Below are 16,647 nucleotides of genomic sequence, written 5' to 3' on the forward strand. Positions count from 1 at the left end.
GTTCTCCCAAAAACAAAACCACCATAAGAGTTGCTGCACTCGGGGAGCCTTGAATGAACTCTAGAGCAGCGCCTGAGTCCTGCATTCTTTATTCATTGTCCTTTTTGCTTGATTTGCCCATGGTGTACCATCAATCTTACAATGGAGACAGATAGAAAGTACTCCACCTAACCTATATAAGAAACATTTGCAATATACTGTTTTACAAGTCTTTAATTAAAAAAACTCAACAAAAATATATAATTGAGCATTTTATATAATGCATACATTCTTAATATCTGCAGGTAAGATAACAGAAGGCAAAAGCAGATATACTGTATTGCTTCTTTGGCAACTCACCAATATCATCCCCTGCAGAAACACAGAGTTTTTTTTTTTTTTTTTTTTTTTTAAAATCTGTGGTCTTAAAATAATTGTCCCTTAGTACAAACAACATATTTAGCAGTAATACAGTATATGGACTTTTCAAATTCACAACAATTTATAATTCTTTATACCACAAGGGTAAACTAGTAAGCTGCTTTCTAAAATTAAGGCAGCAGCAGTGTTTAGAGGGGGAGTAATAAAAAAGACATCCTTTTTCTAGTTATATCCTGGCTCTGCCTTCTTTGTTGTTGTTTTTAAATAATGTCACATTCAAGCTCTATGTCTTGGATGACACTCCTAAGGATAATAAAATCCTTTCCCTGTACATAAACTGTGTTTCACTTCCAGGTCAGTCTGACACTCTCCAACAAAACCGAATACATTTTGTATGACGCAACACAACTATTTTTTTTGAGATGGAGTCTCGCTGTGTTGCCCAGGCTGGAGCGCAGTGTGTGATCTTGGCTCACTGCAACCTCCGCCTCCTGGGTTCAAGCAATTCTCCTGCCTCAGCCTCCCAAGTAGCTGGGACTACAGGTGTGCACTACCACGCCTGGCCAATTTTTTTTTTTTTTTTTTTGTATTTTTAGTAGAGACAGTTTCGTCATGTTTGCCTGGCTGCTCTCAAACTGCTGACCTCAGGTGATCTGCCCGCCTCAGCCTCCCAAACTGATGGGATTACAAGCGTGAGCTGCCACACCTCACCCAATTCAACTTTCTTAAGACAATATTTACCATCTAACTCAGTGTCCCAGAATTTAAAAATTCCTTATGCTTTACAGCAAAGATACATATTGTGGCTCTACTGAAGCAACACATCATGTCAGAACTAAAAATCAGAAAAGCAAAAGGGTCCACTCAACATATAGCAGCTTATATCTAAATATATACATGTATGTATATGTTTTCACAGTTACATCTTTTAAAAAGTTTATTTTTGATATGTTCAGAAGTATTTCTATTGTCTATAAATAATATTTTAAAAGCTCAACTGATCAAAATGCAGTACAAGAACATATCAAATTAAATAAATCTTCTATGTCTTTAAAAACAGATAATTGAAGTCAGTAAAGCTTGAGGTTTGTGTTAAGTGTATTCTGTCAGTCCCTACTACTAGGGAAGGCAGAATCTTCTAAATACGATAGGAGAGAAACTCCAAAAGCTTGGAAGGAACTGGCAGCTCCCGGACTTCTTGGGTGGGCATCACTCTTCGGATTGACATGCGACATAAATGTTGCAGGCTAGGGACCTGCCGTGGAGTGGCCCAAAAATACACACTTCCGTCATGTGTCCTAAACAGAAACAAAGCACATGGTTAGTCACCCAGGTATATGTATTTCAATGTCGCTACAGCTCAAACAACTTATCATCCAATACATGTGAGTACTGGAGTCACAAACTTCACATTAAAACCCAACTAGGAAGAACTAATCAATGATGTATTCTATAACAAGGTAACACTACTATATAAGAATACTTATTAGAATTTTACTAACAATAAACTACTAGCTGCTAAAAGCCACCTTAAGTTGCCCCTTAAAGAAAGCCAGGTGTGGTGGCTCAAGCCTGTAATCCCAGCACTGTGGGAAGCTGAGGTGGGAAGATCACTTGAGGTCAGGGTCAGGAGTTTGAGACCAGCCAGGCCAACATGGTGAAACCCCGACTCTACTGGAAAAACAAATAAACAAACAAATTAGCCAGGAGTGGTGGTGTGCACCTGTAGTCCCAGCTACTCAGGAGGCTGAGGCAAGAGAATCTCCTTGAACTGGGAGACGGAGGCTACAGTGAGCAGAGATTGCACCATTATACTCCAGCCTGGGGGACTTCATCTCAAAAAAAAAAAAAAAAAAGAGAATAGATTTACCCAGCAGCTAAAACACTGCCATCAGTAGAGAAGGCACAGCAAAGACCATTGCTCAAAGGTGCAACTTGCACTGGATAATCCTCATCAATTCTCCAGAACCTCACCATTCTGAAAACAAAATAAATTATTTAGTTGTCTTGTAGAAAATATAAGGTAAAAGCAACTTTTTTAAAATTTAGAAAGAAACACCATTGAGTTATAAGTCACAAAATACACAAATCACACCAACAGGCAATTATTGTAACTTGATTTATACAATTATAAAATATTTTAAGGTCTGTAATACCAGTTGGTAAACTGGATAAACTTTCACTTAAGAGACTACAATGCATGGTTGCCTTTCCTCCTTCCCAGTGTTCAAACCTAGAATGTTCACACCTGGAAGCTTTCTCCTTACTTTCCCACACTTACAATATAATCAACTTCTAGTCTGTTTCACCCTTTTCCCAAGACATTTTTTAAAGCTAGGTGGGCCTGGTAGCTCACAAACATAATCCTACACACTTTGGGAGGCTGAGGTGCGTAGACTGCTTGAGCCCAGGACTTTAAGACCAGCTTGGGCAACATCAGGAGCCTGTGTCTCCACAAAAATTTTTTTAAAACATTAGCCAGGTGTGGTAGTGTACCCCTGTGGTGCAAGCTACTCGGAAGGCTGAGGTGGGAGGATCACCTGAGCCCAGAAAATCAAGGTTGTGGTGAGATGTGATTTGCCACTGCACTATAACCTGGGCAACGAGGCAAGACCCTGTCTCCCAAAAACAAACAAACAAAAAAACAGGAAAAGAAAAAAAGCTTTTCACCTAGGCTGAATGTGTCTACAAATACAGCAGAGAACTAATATGCAGAATCTATCTGAGCAAACAGGAAAACAATGGTTGCGGACAAACAAAAAAAAACCTCTCTCCGTAAGTTTGCTAATATTCTGGAAAGAGAAGAGTTGCCTTATGAACTGATGTTACCAAACTACTCAATGCTATATGCATGAACACTGTAATGATAAAAGGATGTGAAAATGAGATGATTGCAACTAGTTTCTGCTTCTTACCAATAAGCAGCACATCTCATTCATGTGATATTTCATATTCTAGTCTCAATCGTTGTGGATACAAATTATTATTTATTTGTAATTCTTTTGGTTTTATTATTTGTTTCACTTTAGAAATTTCCTTCTGCTTCAACCTTTAAGACATTACTTTAAAAAATCTCTAGAAGCTGGGCTAAAAGCTGACTAAAAATCAACCCACTATGCCTAAACAAGTTAAACAAGAAACACAGGGAGAGGAGAGGCATGGATTATCTTTAGTTTACACAGATAACTGTTCTGGCTGATATTCTTTAAGACACAACAAAATCTCCCAGGGGCTCGTGTTGAGGAAGAGACATTAAAACTCTTAACTGCAGAAAGGCTTTAAGGCTTAAGAATGTAAAAGGTAAAGGTAAGTCAGTCAAGCTATAATGCACATACTTACTTATCATCAGCAAGGCTTGCAATATGCAGTCCATCATGGCTAAAAGATACAGATCGTACCCACCGGTCATTTGCTCCTCCAGCAAATATTGGAGTAGGTGGGGGAAACAGGTGCCTGAGGTCAAATACATGTTTTCAGTGGATATCAGTCACTTCAAGAAAACAAAATTACCCAGGTACAAAGTACATCTGTCTTTGAATAGTGTTTAAAGTAGCTTTAGTTAATATAACTGAGAAGACTGAGTAGAAATGATACATCCAAATTATAAGTCACCTGAAAAGAATTAATATTTTATGGTCGGGGACAGTGGCTCACGCCTGTAATCCCAACACTTTGGGAGGCCGAGACAGGTGGATCATGAGGTCAAGAGATTGAGACCATCCTGGCCAACATGGTGAAACCGTCTCTACTAAAAATACAAAAATTAGCTAGGTGTGGTGGCACGCGCCTGTAGTCCCAGCTACTCAGGAGGCTGAGGCAGGAGAACTGCTTGAACCCAGGAGGTGGAGGCTGCAGTGAGCCGAGATCGCGCCACTGCACTCTAGCCCCGCGACAGAGCAAGACTGTCTCAAAAAAAAAAAAAAAAAAAAAAAAACTTTGGTTGTAACTGTTTTTCTCCAAAAACTCTAAACATAATTAGTACTTCTATAGATAGCTGGGTACTGTTAAGCAGCAAGACTTGCATCAAGACAGCCAAATTTACTTTTAGAATTTATATCTAAAGCTTTCCATTAGTCAAGGGCTTAAATAATACTAACATTTTAAATTACAATAGACTGTCATTTTAGGTTTCATATGTTGGTGATTCTAATTATTCACATAACTTGATAAGCAGAGATGAATTATAGACTAAAATAATTCATGTTGTACCCACCCAAATTCCATCAGAATGTCTCCATCATGTGGATCCCAGATATATACTCGAGTATCGTAAGATGCAGTAGCCAGTAATGCTCCATCAGGAGAAAAGTCACAAGCTACCACATCATGGTGATGTCCTTCTAGCTTCCGTATCATGGTGTATTTATCCATATTCCAAAGGAAAACCTGCAATAAAAAGGCAAATGTTATAGCTTCATTCAGACACACAGAGGACAAAATGGCACATCTTAAACTAAAACTGCTAAATTTAATTAAGATTATATTAAGCATTATAAATTATGAGTAATTTAAAGAATATGCTCAGTGTCATAGTCAGATTAAAATCAGTCTTTAAGTTAATTAAGGCAGACATGCAAATTCTATTTCAAATGTTTCTGTTAAATGTTAATTTAAAAATAAGCCTAAACATAAAATAAAGGCAATGCAATTTAACCACAAAGCTATACTGAAATCCATTTATTCCAAAAACTAATTAACTAAAATATACGGAAATAAATAGGGTTAAGTACTACAAACCCCTTCTCTTTTTTTCCAGAAACTACCAGATTTTTAAAAAAATATACAGACAGAAAACGTAAGTTTAACAAATTGTTACTCCATTGGCATCTCCCTTTGAGATAATCACTTGTTTACAATAGGCTTGGGTCACCAACTTGAGCCTAGGAAGAGAAACAGATACTGCAAGCAAATAGAATATTCACAGCCAAATGAAATTTCTTTGGCAAACAACAAGGATGTTAAACCACATTACAAAATGAAAATGCTATTTTATGAAAATAATAGTTACATTTCAATAAATCAAAATTTAACCATCTTATTTTTCCCAAACTGACCACAATCATAAGTCATTTGAAGTATAAAATGGTTCAATTATTTAAGAATAAGTTCACATACAATTTTAGATTCTAAAGATTAGTAGTTAACTGTGCAGAATAGCTCTAAATAGGATTCTAATGTTTACTTCAGTCTGTTATATTAAATGTGAGCTTAGAGGTTTATCCTAATAAGACAATCTCTCCTCTTGGAGTAAAGCAATCCTTTTTGCTTTTTTTTTTTTTTCTGCACAGACATAATACATTATTTCTAAAAGAAAATAAGTACAAATTTTAAATTGAATCAAAGATGTAAGATATCTCTGGAATTTTAAAGAATTCCAAAAAACAGCACAGAGAAACCATTTGAAAGCCAAACACTTTATATTAAATTGGTTTCACTTGTCAGACTCCCAAATCCATAAAACTGGAAAATCAATTTACTTAGGAGTCAGTGAATTTTACTGTGGGGAAAATTACTTAAAAAAGAAAAAAGAAAGAAAGAAAAGCAGAAAGTGGACATCGACCAGCACCTGTGTACGTACAGTACACCTTGCAGCCGAATGCAAGGTTACTTCATCCTATGGTAAAGGTCGCCCCCAGCCCGGTAGCCAGAGATGCCACTCTTTCTGCCCAGCTAACACCATTGTGCGCCTGTGTGCGAGTGGTGCCAGCATAACCTCAATCACACCAATATTGCTGCCACCACCTGTGACAGGGAAAGCAAGAAGCATATGGAAAACACACAGCCTAAAACAGCAATGTCAACATCTAATTTTGTTCTTCTTATGATTTGTAAAGAACTAAACTGAGTATCTTGTTTTAAACTTCCAACATTTATAACTATCATTTTAACATACTCCTTGGGTAAATAAAATGCATTTCAACTAGTCTCTCACCCTCCATTAATTCAAAGTGCATTTTAATTATCACATGTATTTGGACTTCAACCATTTTATAAATATTTTTAGCTACTGAGATCAATTTAACTATACTAACTTAGAAATGGTAAACAACTAAAAGAGTTCATCAATAAGCATAACCCTCTTAACAGTCACTTTACTTAAGCTGTCTATAGGTATGCTATGTAAGACAAATAGTATCAAATTTCACCTATACCTTAACTCTAGGACATACATGATTGCTATTTTTATATTATTGTAAGTTACTTTTTTTCAGTTAAATGTACAGGACCAGCTGGGACTCAAAACTTTAAAAACAGCAAACTGGACCAAAAAAATAGAACAACAGAGAAGAAAATAATTAGCAAAGGAATGTCTTAACATATAGACTAGATCTCTTCTACAGCACATAAACTTTTCTAGACTTACAAAAAACAAAAAAAAACAAAAAAAAAGAAAACCCTGATATGCCCCTCATTTTCTATTATCTCTAAAAACAATCCAACTTCTCACTTGGCAATCAATAACTATATTTAATTTCCTTCATGCAAATTCTCCCCCATCATGAAATAAAACATTTAAAATATTCATGACACCGAGCACAAACTTCATAGGTTACTTAGATTTAAAATGATTATGCACACATTATCATAATCCAATTCACAGTGAATGTACAAGAACTTTGACACATACTGCTTTACTGGCTCCGACTGAACACAGCATAGAAGAGTCAGGAGAGAATGCACAGCTGTACACCCAATTCTGATGCCCCCTCAATACTTTCATCATGTTTCCTGAACAAAAGAAATAATCTGTATTAACCCTAGAATCCACTTCAAATGAACAGTATTTCAAAACAGCAGTAAATCAAAGGATCACAAACATTTATAGCTGAAAGCAATTTATCTATAACAAGGGTTACTGACATACACCAGCTGCTTATTTTAAATTTTACTGGAACACAATCCTGTCCGTGTGTTTACGTTGTGCTCTACAGCAGACAGCATGGTTCACAAGCCTCGAATATTTAACATCTAGCACTTCAAGAAGAAGTCTGGGGCCTGGCGCGATGGCTCTTGTCTGTAATTCCAACACTTCGGGAGGCTGAGGTGGGTGGATCGCTTGAGGCCAGGAGTTCGAGACTAGTCTGGCCAACAGGGTGAAACTCATTGCTACTAAAAAAAACATTAAAAAAATTAGCCAGGCATGGTGGTGCATGCCGGTAATCCTAGCTACTTGGGAGGCTGAGGCACAAGAATTACTTGAACCTGGGAGGCAGAGGCTGCAGTGAGCTGAGATGGCACCACAGAACTCCAGCCTAAGTGACAGAAAAAGTCTGGGACACCCCAGCCCCACCCCATCTATAGAAGACCAAATTTTTAGTTCAATCCCCTTATTTTAAAAGTTAAGGAACTAGAACACAACAGCAAGGTTAAGAAACTTGACCATCTTCAAAATGCCTTTTCATTCTTCCTTTTTGAAAACCTACAACCCACTCCAAAGTCCTTGTGTATTATGCCCACAGCACACAGCTATGCTTAAGTATACTGAACTCTTAGTTTTACAAAAACTTACTGAGTGCCTATGCATGCCAGGCCCTATGCCGGCACTGAGGATATAGCTGGAAATAAGGCAAGGACCCTACTATCTTGGAGCTTATATTTTACTAAGCCTATGTTCTTAAAACATGTACACTGCTGAAATTAGTTTGAGATAAGCAAGCATCATTCGATATGCAAAAGAAAATAAAAATTATTAAAATATTTCAACTGTTGGGATCCCTTTGCACCTCAACAGCTGAGCAGATAAAATGCAGAGAAGGTCCTTCATGACTTGTTAATGTTAGCATAGTATTTTATTAAGGAATGGTTACTACTTATCAGCTGGAACATCTCCAGATCTGAGGGTTTTGTTTCCTACTAAATCAATTAAAGCTTTATTACCCCTAGGCAAGCCTGTTAACCTCTAGCTTGAGGCTGTTAGAGCACCAACAGACCTTAAATTTAAGGTTTTAGTTAAACATATAAACTCTTTCATTAGGGACTAAGAAAGGGGAAGAGATGCTCATCTCAAATGAGGTAGCATCTCCAAAACTTTGTAAGGCTTAGAGAAAGGTGAGTACTTGACACCAACATATCTTTCTATTGTATTGGACAGTAAATCTTTCACTTTTTATACAAGCATGTCTTAACCTAGCCAATTTATTATAATGCTTACTCATATTTACGTATTATAAATTCTGGTATGTAGGTCATGTTTTAATTTAAATTTTATCAGATACTAAGTTATTTCAAGATCTACCTAAATTTTCCCTAAGCCAATGCAATAAGTTAATAACCCTCCCTAAGGGGACATAAACAGACTGGTTCCATAAAACCCTAAATCTGATCCATATTTGGTCCTCAGATAGTTGATACAGATCTATGAGTTTCTGAATAATATCAGATCATTTACTTCGAATAACTGTTGGCTCCTATTCTGGGTCACATTTATGTTTTTCTTTGACCTATTCAGGAAAGGAACCAAAATGTTAGGCAGAGAAAAGGAACTTTGATCACATGCCATTTTTAAAGTCAAATGCCCCAAATGTTCCCAATACCTCTCAATAGTAGTATCAAGAAACGAATCCTAGAGTTCATAGTTGGGAAAAAAAGACATACCATCATCTTTCAGGTCCCACACTCTGAGAGTTTTGTCTCTTGAAGCTGACACCAGGATCAAGCTTCCATCTGGAGCAAAAGTTAAATCTCTGACCACTTCAGTATGATCTACCAAGTTAAGGAGGAGTTTTCCTAAATACGATAGAAAAGGGACAAAAAAGACAGTATTAATGTTTTTGTTTTGTTCTTATTTTTCTTGAGACAGGGTCTCACTCTGTCATTCAGGCTGGAGTGCAATGGCACAATCTTGGCTCACTACAGCCTCCACCTCCTAGGTTCAAGCAATCCGCCTACCTCAGCCTCCGAAATAGTTGGAACTATAGTTACAAGTCACCATGGCTCGCTTTTTTTTTTTTTGTAGTGATGGAGTCTCACCATGTTGCCCAGGCTTGTCTAGAACTCCTGGGCTCAAGTGATCCCCCAGTTTTGGCCTCCCAAAGTGCTGGAATTACAGGCATGAACTTTAAAATATAAAATCAAATTATTTCTTTGCTTGTTATTTCCCTGGCCTAGGAAATGTTAAGCTCCCCCAAAGATTCATGTTATCCCACAACAACTTTAGTTTTCAAACATGATCCCAATGAAAAAACTGTATTTAAATAATACCGTAAGAGCTTTGTTTTCTTTTTTTTTTTTTGAGACGGAGTCTTGCTCTGTCGCCCAGGCTGAAGTGCAGTGGCCAGATCTCAGCTCACTGCAAGCTCCGCCTCCTGAGTTTACACCATTCTCCTGCCTCAGCCTCCTGAGTAGCTGGGACTACAGGCACCCGCCACCTCGCCCGGCTAGTTTTTTGTATTTTTAGCAGAGACGGGGTTTCACCGTGTTAGCCAGGATGGTCTCGATCTCCTGACCTCGTGATCCGCCCATCTCGGCCTCCCAAAGTGCTGGGATTACAGGCTTGTGCCACCGCGCCGGGCCTAAGAGCTTTGTTTTCTAAGAAAATCTATGTGTTCATCCTACTTTTTTCAAGAACCCAAATTCTGACTCATTATCACCTATGTTAGTATCACTTGTTATGTTCTAATGTATATGTTGTTTTAATGCTTCCTTAAAAATCCTTTACATTTTTGAGTAATATTACATACCAGAAAGTGTTTTAGGCAATAAGCAACACATTGATTTTTAGTTGCCCAAAGAATTTAACTTCTCAACCTATCTAAACTTTCACTAAGCCTTTCCAAGTTGAGATAATGATTGTTGAAATTTGATTGACCTTGAAAACCTCTAAGCTATCAATCATTGAAAAAGCACAAAACACCTTGACCATGTGAGTCATTAACTAAGTAACTAGGTTATAAAGGACAACTAATTAAACATTCCCTAGAAAAGCCTTTCCTACTATACTACTCTCTTAAGAGTGATGAAGCAATACGAACTCTTATCATTTTCCTAAATTAAAATGAGCTGAAGAAGGTGATATTCAGGTCAAATTATAAAGACACACTTATGCCATCAATTCTTGCTTTTCAGTAAGCTGAAATCCTCAAAACCTAACTCCAGTGCCTATGAGTAGTGCCCTGCATCACAAAATAATACATTTGCTTTAAAAACTATGAATCCATACCTGTATATACATCCCATATTTTGATACGCCCATTGTTCAACCCTGTAGCAAGAAGTAGCTGATCTTGTCCAAATCTGAAGCGATGCCATTCTATATTTACACAGCGACTCTGTTTTTCTGGAACTGACGACCCAAAAGCGAGACTCCAGACTATATCTCCACAGTCTATAATATGTTCACGAGGCTTATTTTTCTGACCACCATCACTATTTTGTCTTGGCAATCTTAAACTGCTTGAATTGGTAACATTCTTGGTGCCATGCAAGAGACTGGGGTGGGGGAAGTCAGATGGAAATTGTATTATTATTCACTCTGGACTCCTCTGGACATTGAATAATTACAACTGTTTGTTAAAATAACCTCAGTGTTGTTATAATGACACCAAATAACAATATAATCCTATAGATAGGAAGGGAAAGGTTGCTATTGGAACTATGAGAGAAGGACCGAATAAATTCAGGTCATTAATAGAAATTCTCAGTGACTGAGTAGTAAGTTCAACAATAAAGCAATTTATATTATAACTTATTTGCCTCCCAAAATTTCCTCAAAACCACCGTATCAACTGGTGCTCCTTCAACCTAAAAACACAAATATAAATAAGCAAAAACCAACCAACCAAACAAAAAAAACCCAGTAACTTAAGATATGGTCAAGCTGATACCAGAAAATTGCCTTAAGGGAGAAAAAAAATCCTCAAACCATGACCAGTTTCCCATAGGTTCTAGACCTCAAGTAATACGTAATGAGAACATTAGTGACTATAACCATGAAGGTCTACTAGATACAAAAAAAAAACAGGGAAAGATCCAATATAGCATATTATAACATTTTAGAAAAACATTCAACAAACATCCAAACTCAATTTACCCAAGCAGAGGGACCATATGTCCATTAAAAACAGAAACAACAACAACAAAGGCCCAGGCTTGGTGGCTCACGCTTGTAATCCTAGCACTTGAGGCCGAGGAGGGTGGATCAGCTGAAGTCAGGAGTTCGAGACCAGCCTGGCCAAAATGGTGAAACCCCTGTCTCTACTACTATGCATCAGTTATCCAACATGTTGTAAAATCCAAGTGAATCCAAAAAGCTTCACATCACAGAAGTCACCTGCTCTGGCACAACACTATATATATGCATTTGTTAGACACAATCTGACTTTAATGTACAGAAAAACTTAATGTATAAATAAGACCAGACAATTCTTTTTTTTTTTTTTGAGACAGAGTTTGGCTCCGTCACCCAGGCTGGAATGCAGTGGTGCTATCTTGACTCACTGCAACCTCCGACTCCTGGGTTCAAGCAATTCTTCTGCCTCAGCCTCCTGAGTAGCTGGGACTACAGGTGTGCCACACCATGCCCAGCTAGTCTTTGTATTTTCAGTAGAGATGGGGTTTCACCATATTGGCCAGGCTGGTCTCAAACTCCTGACCTCAAGTGATCTGCCTGCATTGTTCTCCCAAAGTGCTGGGATTACCGGCCTGAGCCACTGCGCCTGGCCCAAAGAATTCTTTACACAAAATTTCCAATAAATATATTCAGCCCATGATTAAAACTCACAACACCATCTATAAAGTAAAACTTAAATATCAAAATGTTTTTATTACCCTACACTGAGAGAAAATAGTAAATTCCACAAACAGATACAAAATACAGAAAAGAAAAAGTCTTACAAGTTCTGAAGGCACTGGGACCACGGAACAAGTTTTACTGTGCGATGTCCTTGTGACCAAGCAAAGTATGAACCATCTGGAGCAAAAGCAACAGTCCAATTTTCACGACCACATTTCTTGTCAAAAGGAGCTGCAGGAGCTAAAAGTTCACCTATAGTACGTGATCTCACTAAAAGGAAAAATAAAAATACTTGATATCATATATAACCAACAATACATGTGAGACTGCTTCCATATTACTTTGGGATTGAGTTTCTTCCTTCTTCCATGCAGACAAAGTATAATGAGTTCTGCATTCCATCCTCTAACCGGGGGTATGCAGTATATGAAGACCCCTTAATGATAATGACTATCTCCAAGTTTTGATAAAGTGATTTCCCTAAAATTTCCCAATACAAGAGTTTTAAAGAAAGTTTCAGTAAAAAAACTGGTCAAGTAATAATAATGTAATGACCAATTAGATTTAACAATTACAAAAGTCCTAACTTTTGCATTGTATTATGTTCTCATCAAATTATTAACATTTAAAATGCAAGAAATTAAACTTAGCTGGCAAAGTATCTTCCAAATTAAATTTCTTAGCTTTCAAAAACCATACCTCACTATAAAATACAATATTACACCATTACTCAAAGGAAAGCACTATAAAATATGCTATCCAAACAAGTATTTGTGTCCTTTTCAGGCCAGGTCATAAAAATCACAAAACCCTCAGAACTAGAAGAGACTTAAAGGTTGTCTAGTCCAACCAGTGCTTTAGAAATGCATTATAGGCCTGGTGTGGTTGCTTACACCTGTAATCCCAACATTTTGGGAGGCTGAGATAGGTGGATCACTTGAGGTCTGGAGTTCGAGACCAGCCTGGTCAACATGGTGAAACCCTGTCTCTACTAAAAATACAAAAATCAGCTGGGCGTGGTGTTGGGCACCTGTAATCCCAGCATGAGGTAAGAGAACTGCCTGAACCCAGGAGGCAGAGGTTGCAATAAGCCAAGAAAGTGCCACTGTACTCTAGCCTGGGTGGAGTGAGACTCTGTCTCAAAAACAAAAAAGCTAAAATAAAAGAAAATGCATTATAGCTGGGCATGGTGGTATGCTGGAGCATGCCTGTAATACCAGCTTCTTGGAAGGCTGAGGCATAAGAACTGCTTGAGCCTTGGAGGTGGAGACTGTAGTGAGCCACGACTGCATCACTGCACTCCAGCCTGGGTGACAGAGGAAGACTCTGTCATTAAAAAAAAAAAAAGAAATAAAACCAAAATGCATTATATTTGTGATTGTCAAATAGTGGTCCCTAAGAGTCTTCCTAATGGGCCTCACACTGACTCAAAAATGGAAGTATTTTGTTTTTTAAGGACAAAAAACGGACAATTTTAAATTCAGATTACTAAAATTTTGTATTCCTAACAAAAATTGGCATATTACCAGAGTATATGGAGAATACTACTTCCATATTTAATAACAAGCATGATCAACAAGCTCATACTGCAATGTATGCATGCAAACTCAGTTAGAATTTTCTCAATTTGGGGAAAGGAGCTTCTTTATTAGTGTATCACCTATTTTGGGTTGGTCTTAATTTTCCCTATTATCTATTTTGTGGTCAGTTGTCTGGTCAATTGTACAGTGTATAATAAATTTTTATGTATTTCTGGTTTAAACTTTCCAACATCTAACCTTTAATATAGTCTATGTACTGCTGTTCATGTAAGAACCACTTACACTGCTATAGTTAGAGAACCTGGACATGGACACATACATATATACACATATATACACACACACACCCAAAACGTACTTGTTCAGTTTGAATGTATGCTCCGTCAATAGTTAGCATAGCACCTGGCATATGACAGGTGCTCAGTAAATATTTATTGAATGAATATGAAAGCACACATATATGCTCCCATTCTACAGTGATTTAAATATGTTATCTGCCCAACTCTTGACACCTTAACAAATAGGTGTGGTTTTTATGATATTCATAATTAGGCTTACACTATTTTGGTGCAACTGAGACGGCTTTTAATGACTCAAAATCTTCCTCGTACCACTCTACCCACTCAGTACTGATTCTGACCTAAGAGAATAAGCCTACTGCTATCCTCATAACATTTATATATTGAAGATAGCCATGAATGAAATCTTTTTACCAGGCTAAAAGATCTCTATCCTTCCAATCATACCTTAGATCACATGGTTTCAAGTCCATTTCCCATCCTAACTTCATCATACCTTTCTGGATAAATTCTAGTTAGTAGTGGCCCTCATCAAAGTGGCACCCAGAACTAACCACAATACTTCAGGTATGGTTTAATCAAAGCTGCAGAAGCCCTCACCCACCCACCCACCCCGTATTAGCACAGCTTAAGATGACATTAACTTTACTGGCAGTCACATAACTTTCTGTTTTCTTGAGTCAGGGTCTCGCTCTGTCACCCAGGCTGGAGTGCAGTAGCACAATAACGGGGCACTGTAGCCTCGACCTCCCAGGCTCAGGCGATCCTCCTTCCTCAGCCTCCCAAGCAGCTGGGTCCACAGACATGCACCACCACACCCAGTTAATGTTTTTATTTTTGTAGAGGTAAGTTCTCCCTTTGTTGCCCAGGCTGTCTCAAACTCCTGGGCTCAAGTGATCTTCCCACCTTCAGCCTCCCAAAGTACTGGGATTACAAGTGTGAGCCACATAACTTTCTTAATACAAAATTCACAAACTTAGTGACCCTCAAATGCCTGCAGATACTTTTAACATACAAATGATTTCAGAAACAGCATGCTGCTCAGGTTTCCTTACATTTTTCCCAACCCACAGCCTTATTTGTTCCTTTTACCAGGGTTCTTTATATGCCTGGCCTCTGAATTTGCAACCCCTACCTGCGTAATTTTTTTAGACAGGGTCTTGCTCTGTTGCCAAGGCTGGAGTGCTGAGGCAAACTCGTAGGCTTAAATGATCCTCCTGCCTCAACCTCTTGAGTAGCTATAGCAGGGACTACGGGCACATGCCCCCACACTTGGCTAACTTAAAAAAACAAAAAAACAAAAACAAACTTTTTTTTCTTTTTTTTTAAGACAGAGTCTTGCTCTGTCGCCCAGGATGGAGTGCAGCGGCTTGATCTTGGCTCATTGTAACCTTTGCCTCCCGGGTTCAAGCAATTCTCCTGCCTCAGCCTCCCAAGTAGCTGGGATTACAGGCATGCACCACCACGCCCTAATTGTTATTATTATTTTTTGTATTTTTAGTAGAGACGGGGTTTCATCATGTTGGTCAGGCTGGTCTCGAACTACTGATCTCTTGATCCACCTGCCTCAGCCTCCCAAAGTGCTCGGATTACAGGTATGAGCCACCACGTCCGGCAAAAAAACAATTTTTTATAGATAGGGTCTTGCTATGTTGCCCAGGCTGGTCTCCAGCTTCTGGCCTCAAGTGATCCTCCCACCTTGGTTTCCCAAAGCGGTGAGATTAAGGCATGAGCCACTGCATCAGGCATATTTTTTTTTTAACTTGGATTCCTGTTTAACCACATCTATCTTTTAAAACTCATAAATTTTAGGAGGGGAAAAAAATGCTAAGTTCACATATAAGGGAAGCAAGTTTAAAATCAACTTAAAAGTCTCTACAGAGAATATTTATGTAACTTGTATACAATGAGGAACAGCCCTTGCATTCAATTTCAAGAACATCTAGCAAATGAGACTAAAATTAAGCTCTCCCTTAGCAAGCATAAGCAAGACTAAATTTCTCATAAAAGATTTTCTTTTTCTTTTCTTTCTTTTTTTTTTTTTGAGACAGAGGCTCGCTCTGTTGCCCAGGCTGGAGTGCAGTGGCACGATCTCTGCTCACTGCAACCTCCACCTCCCGGATTCAAGCAATTCTCCCTGCCTCAGCCTCCCGAGTAGCTGAGATCATAGGTATGCACCATCATTGGTGCCCACCACCACGCCCAGCTAATTTTTGTATATTTTGGTAGAGATGGAGTTTCACCATGTTGGCCAGGCTGGTCTTGAACTCCTGACCTCAGGTGATCTGTCTGCCTCAGCCTCCCAAAGTGCTGGGATTACAGGCATGAGCCACCATGCCCAGTCTAGATTGTATTTTAAGGTTACTCTATATTTTTCTTCTACCTTGACCACAATCATGGAACACCTTGTGTACAGTGGTAATAGGACAGGCATACTGGTAATCCCAATACTCTGGTAGGCCAAGGTGAATGGATCACTTGAGCCCATGAGTTTGAGATCAGCCTGGGATATATAGAGTACCTCGTCTCTACAAAAAATTTTTAAAATTAGCAAGTGTGATGGCATGCACCTGTAGTCCCAGGCTGAAGTGGCAGAATTGCTAGAGCCCAGGAGGCAGAGGTTGCAGAGAGCCAAGATTTCACCACCACACTCCAGCTTGGGTGACAGAGCAAGACTCTGTCTCAAAAAAAAAAAAAAAAAAAAAAAAAAAAAAAA

General features: G+C 38.4%; 1 protein-coding gene across 2 annotated transcripts in view; it reads right to left on the reverse strand.

The window, feature by feature from the left end:
• Positions 1 to 195: 195 nt before the first annotated feature.
• WSB1 (WD repeat and SOCS box containing 1) overlaps positions 196 to 16,647 on the reverse strand; it is a 21,020-nt gene continuing 4,568 nt past the window's right edge. The window contains exons 2-9 of one of the 2 annotated variants that reach the window (XM_017864928.1): positions 12,193 to 12,361; positions 10,520 to 10,788; positions 8,956 to 9,087; positions 6,989 to 7,089; positions 4,574 to 4,746; positions 3,700 to 3,813; positions 2,231 to 2,338; positions 196 to 1,658 (exon numbers count right to left, since the gene is read on the reverse strand). In XM_017864928.1, the coding sequence (XP_017720417.1) occupies positions 1,499 to 1,658; positions 2,231 to 2,338; positions 3,700 to 3,813; positions 4,574 to 4,746; positions 6,989 to 7,089; positions 8,956 to 9,087; positions 10,520 to 10,788; positions 12,193 to 12,361 (1,226 nt within the window). In that variant the 3' untranslated portion in view covers positions 196 to 1,498. The remainder of the gene's footprint in view (positions 1,659 to 2,230; positions 2,339 to 3,699; positions 3,814 to 4,573; positions 4,747 to 6,988; positions 7,090 to 8,955; positions 9,088 to 10,519; positions 10,789 to 12,192; positions 12,362 to 16,647) is intronic. The other variant, XM_017864929.1, reaches the window with a different exon arrangement.

Source organism: Rhinopithecus bieti, unplaced genomic scaffold (assembly GCF_001698545.2).
Source record: "Rhinopithecus bieti isolate Rb0 unplaced genomic scaffold, ASM169854v2 scaffold_81698, whole genome shotgun sequence".
Classification (NCBI taxonomy): domain Eukaryota; kingdom Metazoa; phylum Chordata; class Mammalia; order Primates; family Cercopithecidae; genus Rhinopithecus; species Rhinopithecus bieti.